Here is an 18,308-nt window from a genome sequence, read left to right as displayed (position 1 = left end):
GTCACTACCCACTTCCAAAAAACAAAACCAGTAGATGTCCAGTTATCTTCAGCCAAAGCTGCACAGCAACAGGAATCTCTGTACAGTTGCGGGCTCTGTACAGCTCTTGGCACGCCATGAAGCTGCTCCTAGGGGCCATGCAACTGAAGAGGGTAACTTAAACCAGTTACTGAAAGCAAGATGTGAAGTTGACCCTGGCTTAGAGAATTTGCTGTCAACAAGAAAACATGATTACAAGTCCCTCAAAATCCAGAATGAAATTTTAAATCTATTTGCAAACAGTTTAATAAGGGAAATTATTAGCTCAATTCACATGCTGCCTCTCCTCCAATATTCCATTATTATTGATGGAACACAGGACATTGAAGGATCTGAACAGGAAGCCATGTGTGTCAGGTATGTAGACCATGATTTGGTCCCTCACAAGGTCTTCTTGGTGTTTTCCGAGTCTCATGCACAACTGGGGAAAACCTAGCAAAAGTTGCCACAGATGTTTTGTTGCGCTTGAATCTTCCACTGTTTGGTCTGCGTGGACAAACATATGATGGAGCAGCGAACATGTCAGGCAACAGAAAGGGAGCGCAGGCCAGGATAACGGAGATGCAGCCACTGGCTTTGTATGTACTCTGTGGCGCCCACTGTGCAAATCTGGTAAACCAAGCTGCTTGTCCAGCGTCATCACTGACATATGATGCCCTGGATTGGGTCCACAAGCTTGGCTGTCTGTACAAAATGTCAGGCAAATACAAAACAAAATTTGTGAATATTGCAACTGCAGCATCAGAGACTGTTAGCAACCTGCAACCCTTCTGTCAAACAAGATGGACGACCGGGACTCCAGGAATCTGGTCTGTGCTACGTCGGTATGAGTCTGTGCTACTCAGCTTAGAGGACATGGCCCAAACAGATGCCTCAAACACTGGTGTGACAGCAAGAGGGTTGCTGGAGAGGTTTGGAAAAAGTACCACAGTTTTAGGGCTCATGATGGCCAATGAAGTAATCCAAGAGTTGGAGTGCCTTAATTGCACACGGACAGAAACAGTATCTGGTATGCTCTCTGCACCAGATTGTGTAAGGACCACCCTGAGGGCAAAGAGAAATTAGGAGAAGTTCCAGGAGATATACATCCATGCAACAGAGATGATTACCAAGCTAAATATTGAGCCCATAACCACGCCCCACATCCACCATCCAACCAAAATCCCCCTAACTGGGGATATAGACACTGCTGTGGTGGACCAGAATTAAATCCTGAATTAAACCAAAGGTCACTGAAGGTGCAGCTGAACATGTTTAAGCTCCAAAACTCATACACAACCACTTCAGAGGTCACAACTATTCTTTGGAATCAGTTGCCTGAAGTCCGTGGACTTTTCAACCAAGTAGAAGCACTTGTTCGACTACTTATGGTTGATCCTACCACCTCTGCTGAAGCAGAGAGGAGCTTCAGTGATCTGAGGAGGTTGCAGACCTGGCTGAAAAGCACAATATTGCAGATTCGCATTAATGTAGTAGTCTGTCACTTTCACAAAGAAATACTGGATAAAGTCACCAAGGAAAACATTTGCCAGGAGTTTATCATGGCGAATGAGTACAGGAAGCATTTGTGTTTGGTTATTTCATATGAGTAGAGGAGACAGGACAGTATAGAAGGGTGGATAGTTAGGATATATGGAGAGATGGGATTGCGTGAATAGATGGAGGACAATGAAAAATGTTCTTTATATTTAAGTTAAATTTTTGTTTTTATGTTTGTGAGATTGTGTTTCAATTTTGCTTCCTGGGTACCAAATAATCTTGTGTACCTGCGGTTTGGTGGATGTGTCTCTGACAAACGTCAGATTTAATGGTTAGTTTGAAATAAAAGTTTGTTTAACAGTGGAAATTGAGTCTCACATTATTTAAATTTTATTCACAAACATTTGAACATTTTTACTGAACATTTTTGACTTTACATAATGATTCTCTCAAGTCTTTGCCATCGGCCCCTATTAAACAATAAATAAAGTAAGACATCTTTTTCATATACATAGTTTAGTAGCCTACTATTATTTTTGGCAGAAATTATCATTATAAAAAACTTGATTATTTCCTGGATTTTGTATCACCATAGTCCCTAAATGTATGTAAATGGAGGAAATGGGATTCAAATCGAAACATTTTCCCCCGTTTTGTCTCTCTCCGACTTCTCAAACCAAAGTTACACCCTTCTGTATACATATACGGTGATATCACTTCACAGAGAGCCTGCAACTCTTCTAACTGAATATATATTGAAATAGTGCTAATGTGATGTTTTTTCTGGAAATGTTCTTGTCAGTATGCTGTTCAGGACATTATTTGCACAATGGCTTTAATTCCCAAATGGCTACAAACAAAGAGCCAGAGAGGAATGCATTCTGTCCACACACAGAGCTTTGGCCAGGCCGTTGATTTAAATTCTACTTCAGGCCTCCATTAAATGGATTGAGTTGGCATGGATTTTAATGACAGTCGCTCTTTTCAAATTTCCAACAGCAATCTGTCAGCTGAAAGAACACACCAGACTGTGGAAGTTTTACCACTTGGACCTCCCACCTTATTGACATTCAAAGTGCATTCTGTAGAAATTGACTATTTATGTAAGTTGCTTCAACAAAGCATCTTTCTTCACACGCTCTTGCGCAGAGATCAGCCCATATTCATGATGGCCATACCGTCTCCCCGCTTGCTTAAGGAATAAGAGAAAGATCTAAAAGACAGTATGTTATTCAATGACATTTAGGGGGTTTCACGTTTTCTTAAGGACATTTTATATATCTGGGCACAGTTTTTTTTTTTTTAGGCTTGACACAGGCACCCCAGAATATATTTTGTAATTTCTTGCACATTTAGCCAAATGTCAGCCAGAACTTTGAAGACCGTAATATCTACAAAAAATTGATTATTGATGACAGCATGTAGGTTTTGTCTTTATTGTTTGATACAGATCATAACACGGTTTTCTAACCAGTTGCGATCCAACATGTTTACACACTGCAAGCCAATCAGAGCATATTTGGTGTTTAGTTTGCAATTAGGTGAACAACGATTTTGGACCAATGAGATTTCATGGTGGGTGGCACTACACAGTGTGACGCTTGTAGAAAGAGAAATTAAATGACCGATGTATTTGAAAAGCTTGACCGACTGCTGTTGCTATAATTAGCTCATTGGGCGAATGTGACCAGGTTGCATATTTTCACTAACCTTGTCAAACATTGTTTGAAAACTTTCAATGTAATATGTAGAAATAAAACAGTTTAGTACATGTACGTAATCCTTTGAAGGCTTTCAAGCCTTAATTGTCGGTGTCAGACCTCCCTCAAACCCTTCTGCAGTTCACGTCCTGCTTCAGGACTTTTGCAGACACTTTGGATTTGGACATATTTGCATGAACAGTGTACAATAATGTAGTTCTAATGTAGTTCTACAGTATTCTAATGTAGTTTCTTTACGAAGGAGTTTGAAGGCTACTTGACGTGATTGGATGAAGGAATTGGTCTGCTTCAAGCTTCCTCTGGTGGTAATTGGAGAAGCCGCTCTGCGCCCATTATACAGGAATGTGCTGGGGGGTTTGTGCTGGTCCTCTGCCCAGATGCATAGGCCCAGATTTGGGATCAAAGAGCCTGAGCAGTGAAGAGCTTCCACTTTGGATGCAGTCCTGCTAATGAGCTCGCATCAAGATTGAGCCACGAGAGATATATTTGATAGAGGTAGAAAAGGAAAGGGTTTGGTACGGGACGGAAGAGATAGAGGCGAGAGATTAGGATGGATAAGAAGAATGGACGACATCGGCGTTCGTGAATAATTGAAGCCCTTTTCTGGCTTCTGAGGGGTGTTGGGGGCTGTTTGAAGTGGCCCCGCCTCTCTGCTTCAACCTTTCTCAAACCTCAGCCTCCTCTGAATTTTAAACAGATAAAATTTCATAACCCTCCCCTCCCCCTAGGTCTCTTGTTTTATTCCCAGAGGCCCGATTTTTGTCTGGACCACCCTTCCACCACCAAGGCTTTCCATTAGTATACAGCTCGCGCATGGTCCTCTTGTTCATTTTCAGGTTGAACAAAGCTTCATATGTTTTGCCATTGATGCTTTCAGCTAGTGGATGCCATGTTTTTCACAAACCCTCTTGCTTATCAGATATTCCTTTTTACTCATTAGTTCCCCGCGTGGTTCTTTAAAGTTTTTCCCTGTGTGTGTTATTTCAGCTTGATTTATAAGCCAACTGAAGTAAAGGGAAGCTTAGCAGCCTCAGTTCAAAAGCTAATGTCTCCAGTGACCTTGGCTTTGAGCATATCAGACCTCATTATGGCAAATCAAGTAAACCAATCCTGCCATGCGGCGATCCTTCTACCTTCCTTTTTAACGAGCACAACCCTTTTAACAGTTCGTCCACAGTAGTGCCCAATGAGTGGATGATTCCCTGTCCCTTTCCATTCAGAAGTCTCATCATCTGTTGTTTCTCCTGGACTGTATAGACTGCTATAAGTGTATTCATCCAATCAAAATCAGCTTTGATCCATGATGATGCTGCATCATTGGGTCTTTATGAGTTCCTCGTGAAGTGTTTAAAACTCCTACACAGTCTAGTCCACATTAAAGTGAGAATTTACAGTCTGCTTCATAGAAAAAGCACCATATACAGTATCAGAAAAGTGACCCATAAGATTTGTGCACTAAATTCCAAGTCTTTTGAAACTATGCAGTCATTTGGTGAGAAGAACAGGATGAAATGTCTTGATTTAGGGCTGTTGCAATATACAGGTAAAACCGTTATATTTTAAACATGAAATATTGATATCGTGTTTATACACATATGAAAATATTGTTAATAACCCAGCAACCAGTATCTTGTTGACTCTCTAAGTATTGCACCTTAACACTGGTTGCCACCCATCATAATACAGAAAAAAAGATGAAAAAGAGGGTGACGATGAAGTGTGTAGCTACTATTGCGCCACAAAATTTACTCTACAAAAAAGTTTGCTCACCAATGTGGAAGTTTTTTGGATTTGGTAAAAAGACAAGGTGTTAAAAACCCCAGTCTGGAGGAAGTGTAGTTCAACAGTTCTTTTTGCACACTTTTGTACTGTTATGGTTACAAACTATTTCTGCCTTCGTACACTTTAATTTTTATATGTTTTGTGAAAACACAATATGAAGATGAATTTACCGTTATAGTCATAATCGTTTTGGTCACGATAATCCTGTTGCGAAAATGTAATATGTGACCCTGGATCACAAAACCAGTCACAAGAAGCTCTGGTATATTTTTGGCAATAGCCAACAATACATTATATGGGTCAAAATTATCGATTTTTCTTTTATGCCAAAAATCATTAGAATATTAAGTAAAGATTATGTCCCATGGAGATTTTTTGTAAATTTCCAACCATAAATATATAAAACATGTATTTTTGTGAGTGAATACAGCACAGTCGCAAACATAAATGGACAACTTTAAAGGCAATTTTCTCAATGTTTTGATTTTTTTGCACCCTCAGATTCCAGATTTTCAAATAGTTGTATCTCGGCCAAATATTGTCCTATCCTAACAAACCATACATCAATGGAAAGCTTATTTATTCCGCTTTTGGTTGCTATTTAAATCTCAATCTCAAAAAAATTACTCATGTGACTGGTTTTGTGGTCCAGGGTCACATATTGTGAAATACCTATTTTAACTTAAAGGGATATTGAATTGATATAAAATCTCTGATGTTAAAGGGAGAGTTCACCGAAAAATGAAAATTATGTAATTTACTCACCGTCAAGTTGTTTCAAAGCTGTATGAATTTCATTACTCTGCTGAACACAAAAGAAGATATTTTGAAGAATGTTGGTAACCAGACAGTTGTTTGTCAACTGTTTGGTTTTCCATCTTCTTCAAAATATCTTCTTTTGTGTTCAGCAGAAGAAAGAAATTCATACAGGTTTGGAACAACTTTAGGGTGAGACAATGATGACATAATTTACAGTTTTGGTTGAACTCTCCTTTTAACATCAAAGATTTCATTTTTATCTGTGAATTAGTAAATGATTTCTCTGTGTGTTGGTCCTCCAGATCTCCACCGCGACCCAGTCCCGGCAGCCTGCACTACTCTGATGAAGATGTCAGCATCAAGTACAATGACTTGGTCCCAGCTGAGAGCAGCAGCCTGACCGAGAAGCCCTCAGAAGTGTCTGATTCACAGGTGATTCACCCCAAAAAGGCAAATAATTTGTTTATTTTTTAAAATAATCTGTTTTCTGGAATCAAAATTGGCAAGTTTTAAACATGTTGCTGATCTTATCACCCTTGATTCGACAGTGAGTGTTATTCCTAGAAAAAAACGTCAAATAACTTGCTCTGCCTTTGAAATGACTTTCTGTTTCGGCTGACATCACAAATCCCTCTTATTTGTCAACCCCTCCCCCTAACCGCCTGACTTCAGTCTGGTATAAAATGCCCACTGTTTCCAATTCAATTAATTGCTAAATCAGGTCCTGTCTAGCATCTTTCTCACTGAATACCCCATTTCACTCCTAAATACACATCGATTCACTTGAATATTGTTTATCATTCACATATTTATTTTGTCAGCAGGCTTTAAATGTCATTTAACATTGTTGAACACACAAAACATTACAGACCATCCCCCACAGGGAATAAAAACCACAGAAGGGGTCTTTTTAACATCTGGATTGTTTTTCTAAGACAGCAATGAGATTAAATGCAGAACAAATTGAGAAGTTTGCTTAACCCCTTGAGCCGCAGGGATCCCTGGTGATCCCGAATTTTACATTCAAAAAAATTGTGCATTGTTTTTGAGCTGCTTTATCTCTCTATTAGTAATTGCTAGAGCAATTCTGAGTTTTTCACAGTAAACTGGTAGCTTTACCACAGTAGCTCACTTTAAAATAAAAATGTGCCCATAATTTACTCACCCTCAAGCCATCCTAGGTGTACATGACAATCAGAGTTATATTAAAAAATAATCTGGCTCTTCCAAGTTTTATAATGGCAGTGGATTGCAACCCATGCGTTTGTGTTAGAATGTTTTTTAAATCTTTATAACGTAAAATAACTAGCTTCCGGCCAAACGACCAAATCATTAAGTCTTCTGCCTTTTAGACTTCTCCTGACCAAAAAAAAAAAAAAACCCTAGTAATCTCACCTGTCTTCTCTAGAGATCTCAAGAATATCATTCCTTTTACTGTACATCAGCAATTCATTTGTCTGAATTTTAGAAGAAATATAAGAGACAAAGTTGATACTTAAAAGGAAAAAAAAGCAGAGAATGTCTTTAAATCTCTTGAAAGACCAATGAAAAGGAGAACTATGGGCCTTCAAAATGCCATTTATTTAGGCTGAATCATTATTAACATGAATGATGATAAGAATGACCTTTCTTTTACAAACTGCTCATCTCATTCCAGACCAGCTGCTCTCATTTCTATGCATTGCCTGGAAAGGAAGTGAAAAATATTTCTCATTTTAGACATTTTCCCATCTCTTCTTTTCATGTTTGCAGCATTTGATACAGTAACTATGAAACTAGTGCTTAAAGTGTCATGGGGATTAGTGAATAATTTGTCCCAAGCTGTGAGAAAGTAGGGGGCACTCCTCTTGTTTTGAGCATTTGTCTTTCCTCCCACAATCCCACTGGGAGCTTTTTGCCTGCTTGTCGGGTACCCAAACTATAATAACATTCCTCCTTCAAAGAAAGCCCTCCCACCATGCCACACTTTAGCATAATGTCATTGTAAACAAGCGGTATGGGTTTTAATTCAGTCCCTCTCTGACAGCTACAGTTTGAGTAGAGCATTTCTGAGAAACATCTGTCATCGTTACTCATTCTGATTTTTGATTTGTCATCTGTGAGGTTCTGTAAATAATGTTTTTTGCCCTTTCAGGAGGCGCTTATGTTTTCATATAAGATCACTGTTCCTCCGAGTTTTGGGTGAGGCTGTAGCTTGTGTTTAGTAGTCTAGTAGAGCAGTGCTGATGATAGAAATCTGTAGAGTAGTTGCTCATATCCCTCTCATAATAGCTCATATTTCATTTCACCCTAATTGCACCCTATATATTGATAGATAGATAGATAGATAGAGATAGATAGATAGATAGATAGATAGATAGATAGATAGATAGATAGATAGATAGATAGATAGATAGATAGATAGATAGATAGATACGATCAATCCTTTTTTAATCCCCAAAGGGGAAATTGTAATGCATACAATTTACAATTTGAATTCAATTACAATACAATTCAGAAATCATTTTAATATGATGATTTGATGCTCAAGAAACATTTCTTATCATTATCAATGTTGAAAACAGCTATTTAAATATATATATATATATATATATATATATATATATATATATAACTTTTGTAACAATGCACTGTAAATGTCTTTACTGTCACTCTTGATCAATTTAATGCATCCTTGATGATCTTTTAGCAGAGGCTTTTATCCAAATTAAAAAGTGCACAGTTAAAGTACAAGCTATTACAAAAAGTGAAGGTAATGTATAACAGACTATTTCTTTCTCATTAAATTACAGGGCAGCGACAGCGAGTACGAGTTGGATCCAAACCGGCAGAAGACCCACTCCTTCGTCAACCACTACATCAGTGACCCCACCTACTATAATTCCTGGCGCCGACAACAGAAGGGCGTCTCTCGGCCTCCGGCGTACGGCTACGCGCAGCCCGACTCGGTGGCGGAACAGGAGTCCCGACCCCACCCGCCTCTGCTGCCACCGTTACCACCTCTGCTACCCCACAGCAATCCCTCCCCGCAGCCTCAGGGCCAGGGGACCCTGTTCAGGCCTAAGGGGAGCCGGACTCCCACCCCATCACTGCTGTCCTCTGACACCCACAACCAGCACACCCTGTACAGGCCCCCTAGCAGCCTGGGCAACTCCGCCCAGGTCCCGGCCACAGGATTCTCTTCTTTTGTTTGATACAAGACTCTCATTCCAATGACAACACTCCTGGGAGGGATTCCTGCAGTGTTATTGGTCTGTTCTTTCTTTTTTTTTTCTTGCTGCACCGTGTCGGACATCAACAGCTGCTTTTTTTGGCCGGGTGTGCAGGTGTATTGTGGGTTTATATGTGCGTGCAAGAGCATTGAAACAGACAATCATTCTGAAGGGAATCGGTTTGTTGATTGTACATTTTAAAATATATTCACTTCATCCTTCACTAAAAAAAATAAATGTGGATATACAGAAAAATGTCAAAAATATTAAAAAAACTGACTGCATACAGTCCTTAGCATAAGTTTATACACCCATGCTAAAGTTGACTTAAAAGAGGAATAAAAAAAATCATATTTTGGAAATTGATCTTAATGCTTTAAGAAAATGAGGAAAAATCAAGCCTTTAAGAACACCAATTTTCTTTGTGAGTGAATAATGTATTGTAAATAAATAAATGTTCTTCCTTAAAATACAGGGTGCATAAGTCAGGACACCCCTATGTTAAATTCTCATAGAGACTTTTTATTTTTAAAGATTTTTACTAAAGATTTTTATTTTTAAAGTCCAGTTATTTCATGGATCCAAGATCCAAGATAACATCCTGATAAAGTTCCCTTGGCCTTTTGAATTAAAATATCCCCACATCATCACACACGCTTCACCATGCCTAGAGATTGGCATGGGGCACTTTCCATAAGATCATCTTTCAATGCAAATCATACCAGCTATTAGGCTAACTGAAATAAAACCATGCCAATCTCTTGGTATGGTGAAGGGTGTGTGATGATGTGGGTCTATTTTAATTCCATAGGCCAAATGAACTTTATCAGGATGCATAGTATCCTGGATCCATGAAATAGCTGGCCTACGATACATTATTCATTCACAAGGAAAATTGGTGTCCTTAAAGGCTGGATTTTGCCTCATTTTTTAAATTACGGCATGAAGATCAATTTCCAAAAGATGAATTTGTATTCCTCTTTTTAGTCAACTTTAGCATGGGTGTGTTCACTTATGCTAGGCACTGTACAGTATATAGCGGAGTCCTAAATTCTGAGACCTTTTTGTAATTTTTTCAAGGTTCATTTAAGTTTTAGTAGCCTATTTTTGAAAGATTTAAGGGCGAAGAAAAGGACACAGTAGTGGTCTCAGACTGTTGGACCCCAGTGTAAATGTTTTAAAGTGATGAGAACAAACTGCATTTCACATAATGCTGCCGATTTCCAAAGCGCTTATCTTTATAATTCTGTTTTTGTGATATCGCTTCGATGTCAGTCCCACAGAAATCAATGACAGAATATTTCTGAAGGGAAAACATTGCAACTGTGAGTTTGAAGCAATGTCGGTCTATTGAAACGGAAGAAAAAGAGAACATTCTGCTTCTTAGACAACAAACTTTGAGAAGGGAAAAGTATGGAATTTCTGTATGATTCATACAGTACATTTTTTATTTATTTTTTGCTTATATTGCTTATGTCCAACCAAGGAGATGTTGCAAAGGAAGAGGCTACCATTATTCCATTATTTTCATCTAATTGTGATACATTTGGGATGAGAATGTGGCTCAGTGAATGATCCAATTTATTCTGCAGTATTTATGGATATGATTGGGTCAAACTTTTTGTATAGTTTGTTGAGGATCACATCTATAATTTGGTACTACCCTAGCTAACAGGGAACTTTCTCAATTTCTTTTGCTAATGTTCAGGTTTTCTCAAAGTTATGAACAAACGTTCTTCCAGTAATGTTGGTCGAATGTTTTTCCATAGTTATCTGGTCTTTAATAATGTTCTCCAAAATGTTAGTACAAAAACATTATTTATACATCGTTCATTGATTTTTTTTCTTTTTTTTTTTCTGAAACGCTTAAGTCAGATGTTCGTTTAACATTTTTTTAAATGTTGCTACTTGTTTCAGAATATTCTGATAACATCCAAAACGTTTTGAACATTCACAGTGCATTCAGAAAAAAGGTTTTCACAACTTAATGCGAATGTTAGCAAAACGATTTGTGAACAGAGTCACTTCATGGAAAAATACCATATTCCCAAGACATAATCACATAATTAAAAATATATTCATGCATTAATCATGCATTTGCATTACACAAAATATATCAACTGTGAATTTGTCGGTCTCTGAGGGAGTTTTTTCTGCTTCTCATGGGCTGTTTACACGACTGTTTTCAACTGAAAATTAAAAACTTGTTATGTGTTTTGGCCACGAAAACCTCATTTTGGGGTCCTGAAAACGCAAACTTGAAAACGGGTTTCAAAGTGCTCGTTTTTGAAAACAATAACTTTATCTTCTCCTTGTAAACTACAAAAACACAAATTAGTTCACGCTTATGTGTATCACGTGTTCAGTCTGTGGGCAAGTAGTGTTTCTTTACAAAGTGACATCGCCAACTACTGGCCTGGAAGAATAATACAGCGTTTTTAATCGTTTTCACGGATCCATGTGAGTGAGGAGGAACGTTTAGATAATGTTGTCTGTACGTGAAAAGCTCAAAGAAGGAAAAACGTTTCTGTTTTTAGTACATCGTTGTCATGTAAACGTACCCTAAGACCAACTGAACTTTAACACTAAAGAGCAGAAAAGAAATGTATAGTGAAATGGAATTTCCAAAGGATTCAATACAAGACCAGCTGCATTTATGTTAGCAAAGGATGTCACACCTGGATGTCTTTGAGGGTATAATAATGATTTTTGGGAAAAGAAAAGAATCTTAACATTAATACTCGTGTGGTCAAAAGCAATCGCTTCAAAATGTCTGTGCACATGCAAATCTGTAAGATACTGTGTGGGTCAACATCTTCTATTAAACACTCATCTTCAGCAAATGAGCTTCATGGACTGACGTCACACTGTCGGTTGAGTCACAAACATCTTCGAGTCAGTCTCACGTTCGGGGTCTGTTGCTCTGAGGCTGTCCGCTCTTTCAAATGATAATACAATTGTATGTATTTCTCTAAATATATTGTAGAATGTGTTTTTACGGTTCACAGTTTGACATTGTGTACACATACAGTATGCTTACGTGTATGTCAGCAGATATGCTTTATTTATAATCGATTGGTTTTATACTCTAACTTAAGAAGAACAACAGCAGTCTTATGTGGAAACTATTTTAAAGGACTTGAAAATTACGATGATCATGCGTCACAATATCTCCTGTCTTGTTCTCTGTGAGGTGACTATCACTGTACAAAACTTGATGAATTATATTGGACCAAGGCATGGTTCATATCTAAAATAAATTACTCTATTTTTCAGTGTTTTTGTTGAATATCTTGCTTTGGCTTTTCGAAAGTACATTGTTGACCAAACACTGTAAAATGTTCAATTTAACATAAAGATTATGTAAAAATGCCATATGTTACCTTACCATATACTTCAAAAGTTTGGGGTTGGTCAGATTTTTAAATGCTTTTAAAGACTCTCATGCTTTCCAAGGCTTTGTTTATTTGATCAGAAGTACAGTAAAACGGTAATATATGACATTTTAAAATAACTTCTCTTTTGTAATATATTTTAAAATGTAATATGTTCCTGTGATGCAAAGCTGAATTTTCAGCATCATTACTCCAGTCTTCAGTGTCACATGATCCTTCAGAAATCATCCTAACATGATTATTTGATGCTTAAGAAACATGTATTATTATTGTTATAATCAATGTTGACAACATTTGTGCTGCTTAATGTTTTATTTGTGGAAACCGTGACACTTTTTTCAGGATTCTTTGATGAATAGAAAGTTCAACAAGCATTTTTTATTTGAAACACAAATATTTTTTAACAATGTAAAAATCTGACGACCCCGAACTTTTGAAGAGTACTGTACAGTAGAAAAAAAAAATTAAAGATGAGGGAAAGGATGTAAAACAAATATATTTTGATGTAATATATATATATATATATATATATATATATATATATATATATATATATATATATATATATAAATTAAAGGTAATCAGAGGTGGGCACAAATACATCAAAAACTATTTTGTTACAAAATACAAATACTGGCTCATGAAATGTAACAAAATAAAATACAAAATACTGATGTGAAAAATGTATTTAAATAAAATACAAGTAATTAGTATTTTGAAAATACAAAAATACTCCCATAATAATCTAAAGTCTTTTTTTTATTACTGAAAGGTCAATAACGCAAATAGTAGCAATAACACAAATATGAGAAATGTGTAAATTCAAAATGGCGAAGTAGCAAAATAAAAAAGTATGGGCATTTCACTAAATCTCTAAAGGGCCTGAAATAGCTCCCTCTGACATAAATGGCATGTATAGCTAAGTTCACATCAGTGGTTCGGTAGGGTGCCCTTAATAGCAAAACGTGTTTGACGTAGGCTACGTAGCCATATTATCACCGTTACTCTACCCGTGCCTTAAAGGACATGTTCGATATTTACACTTAAAGCCCTGTTTTAAGATCATTTCTGATGAAATAGAACGGTTAAGATTGAAATTTGGACAAATGCTGCTGTCCCGAGAATTTTAGGTTTCTGTGTTAGCACCCCCCCACCTCTAATCAACCAATCACATGGCAGTTGCTTCAATGCATTTAAGGGTGTGGTCCCGGTCAAGACAATCTCCTGAACTCCAAACTGAATGTCAGAATGGGAAAGAAAGGTGATTTAAGAAATTTTGAGTGTGGCATGGTTGTTGGTGCCAGAGGTTCCGGTCTGAGTATTTCACAATCTGCTCAGTTACTGAGATTTTCACGCACAACCATTTCTAGGGTTTACAAAGAATGGTGTGAAAAGGGAAAAACATCCAGTATGCGGAAGTCCTGTGGGTGAAAATGCCTTGTTGATGCTAGAGGTCAGAGGAGAATGGGCCGACTGATTCAAGCTGATAGAAGAGCAACTTTAACTGAATTAACCACTCGTTACAACCGAGGTATGCAGCAAAGCATTTGTGAAGCCACAACACGCACAACCTTGAGGCGGATGGGCTGCAACAGCAGAAGACCCCACTGGGTACCACTCATCTCCACTACAAATAGGAAAAAGAGGCTACAATTTGCAAGAGCTCACCAAAATTGGAACAAAATCGGTTGATGACTGGAAAAATGTTGCCTGGTCTGATGAGTCTCGATTTCTGTTGAGACATTCAGATGGTAGAGTCAGAATTTGGCGTAAACAGAACGAGAACATGGATCCATCATGCCTTGTTACCTCTGTGCAGGCTGGTGGTGGTGGTGTAATGGTGTGGGGGATGTTTTCTTGGCACACTTTAGGCCCCTTAGTGCCAATTGGGCATCGTTTAAATGCCACGGCCTACCTGAGCATTGTTTCTGACCATGTCCATCCCTTTATGGCCACCATGTACCCATCCTCTGATGGCTACTTCCAGCAGGATAATGCACCATGTCACAAAGCTCGAATCATTTCAAATTGGTTTCTTGAACATGACAATGAGTTCACTGTACTAAAATGGCCCCCACAGTCACCAGATCTCAATCCAATAGAGCATCTTTGGGATGTGGTGGAACGGGAGCTTCGTGCCCTGGATGTGCATCCCACAAATCTGCTGATAGAATTCTATCCTATCAATATGGGCCAACATTTCTAAAGAATGCTTTCAGAACCTTGTTGAATCAATGCCACGTAGAATTAAGGCAGTTCTGAAGGCGAAAGGGGGTCAAACACAGTATTAGGATGGTGTTCCTAATAATCCTTTAGGTGAGTGTATATGATTAATCATAATATGTGTGGGTTTGTTTTACACACGAGACTATAACTGCCCTGACCGCGTATGGCTTTTCCATAGTAGAATCGCGCTACGTGCTTAATTACTGAAAAACAATAGGATTGATGATTATTTTATACAAAATCAATATCAATATTTCTCATATGTAATACGTTTAAAAAACGTGTAAAAACTGCAGATGGATGCTATATTGTGAACGCTTGCTTAGCATGGAGATTTCGGTGGAGTTACGACAGACGCGCTGTTTCATAATAGGTAACATTAGGGCCTATGATGTCCTTTTATGAATGACAACATAGTGCATTGATCTCATAAGGCACAATTATTTTCTCTATAATGCCGTTCAGTGTGCAATATGTGTGTGTGTAGACTGTATATTTTTCACAAAACACCTTAATACCATTTTTAAGAGTTCAAAACTCATTCACTTCTTGGAGGGAGCCCGGTCTACAGGGTGTCACGTGATTTTTCGTGCATCTAACCTGGACATTGCCATTGCCAACATCAGACCAAAAATATGGCAAAATCATTTACTACGGTGATTTTTCTTAAGTATTTAAGTATTTGAAATACTCTAAATACACTCCCTCAAAATATTTTGTTACAAACTACATTTTATTTTTTCCACACCTGCAAAATACAAATTACAAAATACACTAAAGTAATTAAATACGTATTTAAAATAAATTTAATTGAAATACTGCCCATGTCTGAAAGTAATACATTTTACTGTAAAATTGTTTTGCGGGAGTGAAAACTATGAATTACTGTATAAATTACTGTGAAAAAAACAGTAAAATATTGTTTCCAGAAGAACTGTTTATAATATTAGATCACAATTTATTTAAATAGTAAAATGTTTCTCTCTTGTACATTATGGTGTTTTTGACTTGCATTTTATATTATTTAGCTGATGTTTACCACATTATTTTAGTGTAACATATGCTGTCCTGATGGTGTTTTGTGTTTGAACACTGACTCCTGTCTAAATATGTTTATTAACCATGATGATTCATGGAAATGCAGAGTATATCATATCATGTCATATCATATAATATCATATTTAATTCAAGTAGCTTGGCATAGTTGTGTAAATTGTACCATAAAATATTTAACAGCGAATTTCTGAAACCCTCCGCAGCCAGTTTTACAGTATATTTAACAAACATGTTTGGCATTATAGTGGTAGACATAAACCAGGGTGTATTTTAGTCTTTTACATCTGTGACTCTGCTGGTTCCATAAGAAAGAGAGACGTTCCCGCAGCTCTTGCCTCATTTCCCTGCATCTACAGTGGAGATTTGGGCCAGATGAGAATGGGTAAGTGAGCGCTGAATCATTCAGCATCCAAAGAAACTGAGCTTAGACGTGGGAGAGGTCGCCTGGAGATAATCTCTTTATTCCAGGCCGGAAAGCATCGATCTGAACATCGGGGGGCAAGAGAGGAGATGTCACGAGAAAGATGAGAAATAATAACCCAGTAGGGAGGAGAGGCCAAGCTTACAGTGTGACCTACTGTACACACAGACAAAACCCATCTATAATCATACCTACAATCATTAAAAGTATGCTCTTCCTGAACAGTATATGAAAATAAATCAATGCACATACACAATGTTAAGGACAGTCATTGCATGATACAAGCTGCATCTCAAACAGTTGATGGATCAATGAATCCTGGGAAAACAGCCAACTGGGGAAATGACTTTAATTGTGACCAAAATACTTCCTCAATTTACTGTCTGTCACACTGTTAATCTAATTATGACCATGATTGTGAGTGATAATGTGCCCCATTCACGTCATTTAACATTTGGATGGCTGCATCTTTTATTATATACTCTATGAGCAGTGTTTAGGGTAATGCATTAACTTGAGTTATGTAATCAGATTACTTTTTCAAGTAACTAGTAAATTAATACATTACTTTCAAATTTACCACAAAACATCTGAGTTACTTTTTCAAATAACTAATGCTTGATACTTTGTTTTCCTATTTATAGACTTACAGCTCTCCTACCTTGAGATAAATCGTAAGTGCAGAGGCGTTGTGTGTGCTTTGTGAACATGATGATTATTGTAGTTTTAAACTAAATGAGAGCATTTACTCATCTCACTTGCACAAAACAGATTCATTATTCCTCAAAATGATTGCAAACCCTCAAACGCCAACTCAAAATATTACGCAAACCTGCAATAATTAAATGTTACAAATTATACAAATATACTTTATGTATTTAATCTCACTTTATTAACCAATGTCTTTGCTGCGGACATCTGATGATCTCATTCAACCATAATAGCCAAAAATGACTTTAGATAAACATCGCATTTCTGTTTCTTATTATATTGCTGATATAAGTGTGTTTAACTTTCTTCTCCTGTGTCCTATTCCAGAATAATAGCCCTGAAAGGTTTGTATGAGCTCTATTGTACTATTCCTTTATATGCCAAAATATAATTTTTTTTACTATTAAAATCAAACAAGCAAGCCCAGCCCAGGTGAGAAAAAGTAGTGTAACATTACTTTCCACAAAACTAACCAAGTAAAGCAGTGACTTTTTTTAGGGAGTAATGCAATATTGTAACACATTACTTTTAATAGTAACTTTCCCCATCATTGCTACTGAGTTACTACAAATTCACTTATGGTTCTGGTTGTGGGGCCATCTTTACATAAAAAAATAAAAAAATAAAACTCTGATATATGACCATACAGTTTGACTGTTGGGTGCAGATAGTGATCTCACTGTTCAAACATGCCTTTCTTCTGTACACATAGTGCCAAAGGCCTTGAACTGCAAGAGGATACTCCTCTTTAGGCGCATGTCAGAGGTGCAAATAACACATAATGGCCTTTTGCAAATTGATTTATGTGAATATACAAACAGCAGTTAAACCCTGCAGGTACTGACTAGGTCCTTCAATGGCACAGTGACTAACAATTGTTCCCCACAAGATCCCTATCAAGTTAACTGTTTTTCAAAGAGACATCCAAAGACAAAGGGAGGGCCAAAGGGAGGGCAGGAACAGTAACACCCTTTTTACACGCAATACAATTTTGGGATTAGTTGTTAAAAATCAATCCAGCACTGCAGAAAAAAATGAACAGGATGTTCATCTTTGATAGCTTTACTAAAGAGCAGTCTGTACAAAAATAATGTAAAAAAAAATAATAATAATAATAAAAAAAAAATTAAAGCAAAGTTCCAGTTTAATAATAGGGTGATAGGCCACTCATGTAATGTCCAGGTTGTGGTCACATTTCACCAACATTAAAAAAATCTTGATTTTAGTTTTCATTAGATTCCCTGAACTGTAAAAAATGATTTTATTTTATTTTCTACTCAGATCAAAGAGGAGAGCAAAATGCAATCAATACATGTAAATAATTTTAATTTCGCATTTCTTTCTTTGATTTTAGGTTGAAATAAACTCGGACGTGTTCTTGAGGTTTCCTGAAGTTCACCGAATTTTGTGACTTTAAAGTGACAAAACAGCAAGTCACGCATTCATTGTGCTGTGTCTTTAAGCGCAGCGTGCAGGGGCGCGTCTAATGACAATAGGGGGCGTGTCT

At 37.3% G+C, this 18,308-nt stretch overlaps 1 protein-coding gene across 1 annotated transcript in view; it reads left to right on the top strand.

Annotated features, from left to right (window-relative positions):
• Nucleotides 1-9,104, top strand: part of sdk2a (sidekick cell adhesion molecule 2a) — a 158,463-nt gene extending 149,359 nt beyond the window's left edge. Inside the window, exons 44-45 of the mRNA XM_077211803.1 lie at nt 6,083-6,212; nt 8,573-9,104. Of these exons, the coding sequence (XP_077067918.1) occupies nt 6,083-6,212; nt 8,573-8,974 (532 nt within the window). The 3' untranslated portion in view covers nt 8,975-9,104. The remainder of the gene's footprint in view (nt 1-6,082; nt 6,213-8,572) is intronic.
• Nucleotides 9,105-18,308: the final 9,204 nt, after the last annotated feature.

The sequence above is a fragment of the Siphateles boraxobius genome, unplaced genomic scaffold, assembly GCF_051911475.1.
Source record: "Siphateles boraxobius isolate OS27281-9 unplaced genomic scaffold, OSU_SipBor_1 66, whole genome shotgun sequence".
Lineage (NCBI taxonomy): Eukaryota > Metazoa > Chordata > Actinopteri > Cypriniformes > Leuciscidae > Siphateles > Siphateles boraxobius.
This window is presented reverse-complemented; position numbering and strand designations above follow the sequence as displayed.